At 31.1% G+C, this 8,330-nt stretch overlaps 1 protein-coding gene across 1 annotated transcript in view; it reads right to left on the reverse strand.

Moving 5' to 3' along the window:
• The window catches only part of LOC119833669 (ras-related and estrogen-regulated growth inhibitor), a 13,975-nt gene extending 9,992 nt beyond the window's left edge, over positions 1-3,983 (reverse strand). The window contains exons 1-4 of the mRNA XM_038357787.1: positions 3,798-3,983; positions 1,538-1,680; positions 1,317-1,453; positions 867-1,025 (exon numbers count right to left, since the gene is read on the reverse strand). Coding sequence (XP_038213715.1) covers positions 867-1,025; positions 1,317-1,453; positions 1,538-1,667 — 426 coding nt within the window. The 5' untranslated portion in view covers positions 1,668-1,680; positions 3,798-3,983. The remainder of the gene's footprint in view (positions 1-866; positions 1,026-1,316; positions 1,454-1,537; positions 1,681-3,797) is intronic.
• Positions 3,984-8,330: the final 4,347 nt, after the last annotated feature.

Here is an 8,330-nt window from a genome sequence, read left to right on the forward strand (position 1 = left end):
AGCTATTATTTCACGCCGGTTTTCTGTGGGGGTGTGGTACTTCCCCGGTGTCAGTTGGCCCAATTCGTGCCGAAGCATGCTCGACTCCCACAATAAAACTACTCTTCAAGCTTTTTCAACATCCATTGATCGAATTGAATTGAAAATAAATATTTTAGCAGCCATTTTGTTGCAGCGACGGCTTCCTAAGACCGATGTGAATCGTGAACATAGCTAGGAACTCTCAAACAAAAACAAAGTTAAAATCAAAGTCAGTTCATCCGTTCATAACTTATAACTAGTTAACTTATAACGTGATTTACCGTCAGGGGTTAATGAATCATGGTAGTTGATTTCAAACACCAAGTTTAGCGCTCGAGACTACACAAACATGCATAATTTACAATTAATTTGTAAATTTATTTGGATATATAAAAAATTATGAAAAGTGTTATAAGACCCACGTCTTTAAAAATCCTTAAAAGATCCAACTTCATCAAAGCCAATTATTTAACTGCTCAACTTTAAAATGTATTATATATAAATATATTATTATTTTATTCACTTAGGTATACAAATTTATAAAAAGTCATCGATTGAACCTGTAGTATTTATTCTTCACTTTCAAAATGTTAGGAAATGAGATATCTTTAGGTTACGGTGAAGTTGCGAAACAATGGAAATACGAAACTTGTTATGAAAGTACTACCAGTAGTGAAGCGGTTTAGCGGATTTATTAATTGAAAGGAGATTTTTGCTATCGATAGTAAGATTCGCGTAAAAATTATGGCGTTTAATGATATTTTCAACATCAGACACGTCCTTATAAAATAATTATAGATGGAATTAATAATAGAATTGAGGTCATACTACCCTATTCGACTGACCTTTATAGAAGAGGCAAGCCTACGTCGTCTCTTATTATAGTTTATTAAAAATTTCAACCGGTGGCATTCATCAAATGAACATTTGTCTGTTACGGAATATACTAAGATGAATGCTTCTGCCCATTTGATGTTACTCTCTATATTAGAGAATTCACTTTCCTGAAATAAATCACAATTGAAAAAAGGTTACATTTCAAAATTAATATCAAGCTCGAATTGTATAGAAGATAGGTCGTTGATACTAACGTTATCATTATTATATTTTTCTGTACCAAAATGATGAGGTAAAGTATTCAGATAACAATAAGTAATTATTATTATTACCGTCCTTTGTATTTTCCTGAACGTAAAAATAGAGTGAGTGCTAAAATTTTTATGTCATTAATTGTCGATTACCTTGTAGTTTGCTCGTTTCTTCTGGATAATTATTTAATAAAACCAACTACTCACGTGAGGATCGCCAGCCGAGTCGAGTATTTCAAAGTAAACCGCTTCGTTGTCAATGACAGTTTGGAATGTATATATCTTCTCTAAATTGGGATCGTATTCGCCAATAAATCGCCGAGTTATAAATCGTACGACCAACGCTATAAAAAAGCATTTACTATGTTTATTTTAAAATATAATCAAAACTATATATATTAAAAGGTCGGTAAGTAAAGCTTTATTACCAGACTTTCCCACACCTGATTGACCTAAAACCATAACTTTAAAAGGTTTAGTTTTAGGAGACAATACAAGCTTAGCGAGGGAAGACTTAGGGGATGCCATTGAAGTACTCATTGTTACTAATGTAGCCATTTTTGAAAACAATCTGAAACATAAATTAGTTAGGTACATTGAAAACAAAAATCGTTCATAATACGTGTTGTTTTGAAAACAAGCAAAAAAGAGCTAAGAAGAAAGAACGTCACGAACACGTCCCTGTTACGAGGCTCTAGGTGTCTCATATACTGTCATAGTTACCTGAAATTTTCAGAGATGATGTATCCCTATTGCTATAATGACAATTAGCAGGATCGTAAATGTGACAAATTATTTTTATTGTTTTTGCCCTTTACGCTAAATGCTTTGAATATATACGAAACTTTGTGTCGCGAGTCAGCGGCTCGCACTACACCGGATTTTATTGATTCTTATTTTTTTTATTAAAAGTGAAAGTAGTAAGTTTCCAGCAAAGAAACTACCCCAAAAGAGTCGATTTTCTAAGAATTGTTTGCTTGGAATCTCATATTAACTACTATTTGTTTAAATGAGATAAAGAAATTAATCCTAGCGGTCCGCCCCGGCTTCGCCCGTGGTACATTTATAAGCTATAGCCTTTTTCAATAAATGGGCTATCTAACACTGAAAGAATTTTTCAAATCGAACCAGTAGTTCCTGAGAAACAAACAAACAAACAGACATGTCAGCATTATAATATTAGTATAGATTCAATGTTTTATGTTTTATAGAAACGGAATATGCAATAGGAAAATTTGTTATCCTGCATTTTGAAACTAAAAACCAGCAAGCGTTAAATTATTTATAAATAGACGGTAATATGTAGATATTATTTAAATATTTGCAAGTTTGTTAAATGCTTATTAAACTTGATAAATATTGCAATTTCACAAAATCCTTCCAACTTTTATTTCAAAATGAAAGGTCCTCTAAGATCAGTAGATAGTACATATCGACAGTGAGAGATATTGCAATTAATCTCTATTTCTGATTTTGATTAAATTTGCAGTCGTGGGAATGAACAGCGGCGTCAATAGCAATTTTAATGAATATCTGTGACACAATAAAAATACTCCGTGCTAAAGTTATACAGATGTTGTGTTACTATCTCATGTATAAGTTATATTATATAATAATTAACGACTTATTCTCATATCTACCGAATACATCATACCAAATATCTCATATAGGTATGAGACAAAAACATAAAAATCGGTCAAGCCGTTTCTACAAGCTTCGTTCATGTTTGCTTACAATCAATGCAACATGTTGGTATTTACTGATAAAAGAAGGAAATATCAACTACGACGTTTTAAATATTCATATTTTTTACAAAAAGAGTATAATTTTGTAGCTATTTATACACAGGTCTATCTTATACGCCATCATCTATTATTAGTATATTTAATAACGTTATTGTAAACATAAAACTTTCAGTAGTGTTTTCAAAACATTATTTTTATTATATACGATATGATAACTTGTAACATCTGCTGAATTATTCATGATACTACACTGGTTCTTAGTAATCAAACTATTTTTGACTGGACCACGCGACTGAAATCGTCGCGATCGTCTGATGCGTACAATTACCTTTCAAATACGCACATCTACCTTTGTAAATACACTCACATCGTAGACTTACATATATCATGTATAATATGAACGTTAAAAAAGTTATTTTTGTACCGTGTTTTTTTTTTCATTTATATGAAATACTCAATTTGTAGTTTATAAATCTCAGTGTAAAAGAAATATTCGTACTTATTCTGAAATTTAAACGCATTATTACTTTTAACGTCTCATATATTTTTGTATATCTTGATCTAGGTGGACCGTGGAAACGTTCGCTGCCGGCGGGAATCCGAAGGTGGGAACGGACGAATTCCGATTTTTGACATTTTTGACATTGGTTCAGATAAAAAAAAAAATAATAAGAAAAGAAATATATATTTATAAAAAATGTAAGTACATCTTCAGAAAACCGATGTTTATCATGTAGATATTTTATTTATAAATTCTTGAAATAAATGAGTGTGTGTGATGGAAATATGGAAAATGTGGTAGAAAAATTAATTTTAGGGCTTTATGCATAAATACGTATTTTTGTTAAATAGAATGGAAAGTATTATAAATAAATAAACACTATTATAAAAAAGTATTTTTATGTTGATAAAACAAATAGAAAAATAATATTTAAACACTTACTAAAATGAGATCCATCGCTTTATTCACATTGTTAACTAATCTAAAAGATGAAGATAGCAATGAAAGTATTAGATAGTAAATATTTAACCAATTTAACCAATATTTTAAGAGCAAACACACGAGTGAACCGCCGCAACTGTCGTAAGCTACTGCTTTTGGTTACTGCGGTTTAGTTTAGTCTTTATTACCTCTATGCGCTAAGGGCTTCATCCTTTTGTAATAAATATAAAATTGACGTCACAAATATATATGAGTTGGTAGAAAAGGTATAGTTATCTATAGTTAGTATACATGTTAAAATTTGTTTACAACATGTTGATTTTCAAGATTTAAAAAATCATAAACTATTTAATGACCAATGTTTAAAGTATTAATGTTCCTCTATAAAAATTTTAAAGGATCTCATACAATTTCTAATTAAAAGAACCTCTGTGAAGCTTTGATAATTTGATTAATACCCTTCATGGAACTCACTAATAAGTTGATAGGTATAATATTTGTCCCTTATAATATAAAAAGAAATATAAAATCTTAAAATCCTTATTTTTTCCATCTTTATTATTCATGAAATCTTTTTAAGTTTTTTTTTTCGTAGCAGCCACTAGAATTAGTGTCGCTTAGTCTAGGTCTCTTGATTGTAGCGCTACCATCGCCCATTATCATTTGCAAAGTCATTGTGCCTCTGCATGTGGAATGCCGACTTTAAAGGGTAAAGAAAGGAAAACTGGCGGAAATAAAAAAAGACTGGGATGAGGACAGTAAAAATGGTATGGGCCAGTATTACATAATAGGTATACCAAAATGCATTAGACTGCAGTACTATTATAAATGTTTTCAAACCAATTTAAATTTTATCAATATCACGTCATTAGTGAGACATGCAAGCATATTACAGGATAACTTTTTTTATGTAACAGCGGGCAACACAGCTTGTGGTTCGCCTTATGGTAAACGATCACCACAATCCATGAACATTTGCAGGCCGCTTCAAGTTCGTTATCCGCTTTTAAGGGGTAAGGGAAGGATTGACGACGGAAATAAAGAAATAGGAAGGGTGACGTAAAGGAGACGGGTTGTTTTCGTACTTTTTTGTTAATGGGGATGAATATTATTTCGTAAAGGATACCTTTTTAAAAATATTTTTTATATTACATATATTGGAATTTTAGATTTTCAAAACAAGAACAATACGTTCACTAGCTCACTTTTTCTTACTCACTTTTTAATTTAATTCAATATCAATAAGCACGACTTTTCGATTGAATAAAATTTTAAAGTGGAGTTAGTGAACTGAGGATTTTAATTCAGAAATCTAAAACAATAAAAAGTAGTTTAATCAAGAGGAAGGGACAAAGTATAAATGATAACATAATATTGTTTCATATTGAACGGAAATATTTTCCTTCATTTCGTATCGTGTGAACCAAATCTAAATTATCAGGTGTTTCTGTTCCACACCGCCACTCCTGATAACAATAAAACATGCTGGTACTTAATAATATCCTAATCAGGGCCGTAATAAAAACTTAGTGAAAGCACAAGGCTTCTGTAATATGGAACTTTTTACAAACAACCAACAAATTATATTAAGTCGAAGAGTAATGAATATATTCGATCGACATAATAACTTTGGCTATGTACGCAGAATAGAAGCTCTATCTATTAAAGTGATTATTATTTTTTCTTAACATAGTATAAAAAAGTCGCTTTCTCTGCCCCTATGTCCCTATGGATTCATATATGTCTTTAATATAACGCAACGGATTTTGATGGGCTTTTTTTTAATAGATAGAGTGATTCAAGACGAAGGTTTATAACTCAAACTCAAACATTTATTTATTCAATTAGACTTCTTATAGAAGCACTTTGGAATCATCATTTTATACAGTTTTAACAGAAAAGAGCCGACAAGAAACTCTGTAGTTGCTCTTTTAAAATAAAATCAATTTTACATTTTACTTCTACAAGATAATGAATAATAACATGTATTAAAATACTCTGAATTAACTCGTGCGAAGTCGCGGGCAAAAGATTTTTATAAGTGAAAAATTTTAAGGTTTATGTTATGATTTTCTCGTGGATGCCAATGTCACAACTAACACGTCAAGCACCGGAATTCAAATAAAAGAAGAATCATGAAAATCGGTTCATCCACTCGATAGTTCTGAGTTAACAAACATTAAAAAGAAAAGAGTCGAAATAAGAACTTCCTCCTTTCAAGTGATTTAAAATAACTTAAAAATATAAAAAATGATTACTCATGTTATTACATTATTACACAGACCCGTGTATTTTTAATTATGTAACACTAGTACCGTATTATGTTATCTGTGATAATATTTTAGACCAATAACAATTAATGCTGGATTGTTTTGCAAACAATATGTTTTTGTGTTTTGTTGTGTTTCTTATGTGAGTATATATATTATTCTTATTGTGAGTATGTACTTGAAAGGATTTACGAAAAATTTAATGTTTTTTTTTAATTTTCACCCGTTTGATAGTGTACACGTGGTTCGTCTTTTTCTGTCTTTTTCTGATATTATCAGGTGCCGACAAAATGTGAATAAAATAAATTATTTACGTGATCTTTAATTAATTTTACGAGTAATTTACAATTACGATAGTTCTGAACTATAAACTCTTTAGGTTTCTAAATCTTCAGTAAGTTCCCCTTATTGTTAAAATATTTTTTTATTTACATGGGATATCGATATTATATGAGATGATATTTTCATATCTTATAATGTGTGAGTCGAGCACGCTTTTTTATTTTATAATGCGGCACGAATTGGGCCAGCTCGCTCTGGAAAAGTTACCACACCCTCACAGAAAATCAGCGTGGAACACCTAGTTGTATGCTAATGTAACTAAAATAATTAAAGCTCCTTGTACTGATTGTGATTGAGACGACTTTTTATCCACCGAGCCCTCTTTGAAAAAATGCTTTTAGATATGGCGTCCACAACGAGACGGAAGAAAGGCGGCTCTGCACCTAATCTATTGTAATTTTCCTTTGTATTTATTTCTTTTAATATATTTATATATAGATGGAACACAACGTAAATCGAGTACAAACGAAATAATATTATCTTACTTTTCTATGTATCTAAGTCAAACTTGATAAAGAAAATACTGTTTTAATGTTACGGATGAGTTGCTAAGGTTTCTGCGACATCGTTGATGCGATCGAATTGACATTTAAAGTGTTTAAATTTTAGTAAGTCGGTAAGAATATTACTTAAGCCTTCAGTGTCTTAGGCAAGCGGAGGAATTTAAAGAATGATTTCCAAAACACAAGAAACGGTCTGCTACCCTTTTTTTCCCTTATTTTTCAGTTCCTTGGACACAGAATTTAATTTAGGATCCCTACGTGCACCTTATACCCATTTATCGTTCCAGCTTCATATAATTAAATTTTTATCAAAAATTGACACTGACTATACAAAAGAAAGTAGATATTTTAGTAAAAAAGCCTCAAGTTTTAAAATGCTAATGATTTTCGTTTTCTTAAACTTTATTCTAATAAACAACTTTTAAAAGCATCCCAGAATACCTCTTTTGATTGTGTTTAAAAATTCTCTCAACTAAAGAAGGTTTTATGCACAACATATTACGCGCTACTAGTATTGTATTTTAATATCTGGAATAGGCACGATATTTTTTGTTTTCATAATTCTTACCACTTTGGAAATGAGTGCAATAGCCCTATTCGTAAAGACAACCTAACGAAATTTGCATAATTTGCTGTCAACTTTCATCGCTTTTATATATACCACAGTATTATAATCGGTGTGACGATATGGAACATTTTAAACGAGATACAAAATGCGTCAGTGATAACCCTACCTATCTTTACTGTAATGATCAATTCAAGTAATGGATTTTAATCATTTATTTAAATGTGCATTTTTTTTCATTTTTGTAATGTGTTAAATATCTTAAATATAACCGTACAGCTACAACCTTACGTACATTGCCGTGACGTCATATAGTATATGTACGTCACGTACGTATATATACGTCATATAGTAGTATGCATTATCATGGTTCTCGCCATTTAGAATGACTGAAAATTGTTATGTTATACTTTACACTTTTTTTAGTAATAAGTGTATAAAGTTAAAAAAATATATTTATAGGAGAAGAATAAAGGAAAAGAAGGAAGGGTAGAGAAGTTTAAGGAAAAGGATATGGGCCTCCGGCTCCCCTACACACCCAACGAAACACAGCAGTATGCTATTTCAAGCCTGTGGGGGGTGTGGTACTTCCCCGGTGCGAGTTGGCCCGATTCGTGCCGAAGCGTGCTCGACTACCACATACATAAAGCCTTATTAATTACTAGCGGTATGTCTAGGATTCGCCTGTTGTATATATTTTACTTAGCTAACTAGTATATTAATATCCTTGGATATGAATGAGTATTAGAAATACGTCCAGTTACCCGCAGTTCCTGAGTTAAGAGCGTTGAGACATACAAACAAACTCGTCAGTTTTATAATAGTACAGATTCCATATTTATAAGATATACTT

This window comes from Zerene cesonia, chromosome 17, assembly GCF_012273895.1.
Source record: "Zerene cesonia ecotype Mississippi chromosome 17, Zerene_cesonia_1.1, whole genome shotgun sequence".
In the NCBI taxonomy this organism is placed as follows: domain Eukaryota; kingdom Metazoa; phylum Arthropoda; class Insecta; order Lepidoptera; family Pieridae; genus Zerene; species Zerene cesonia.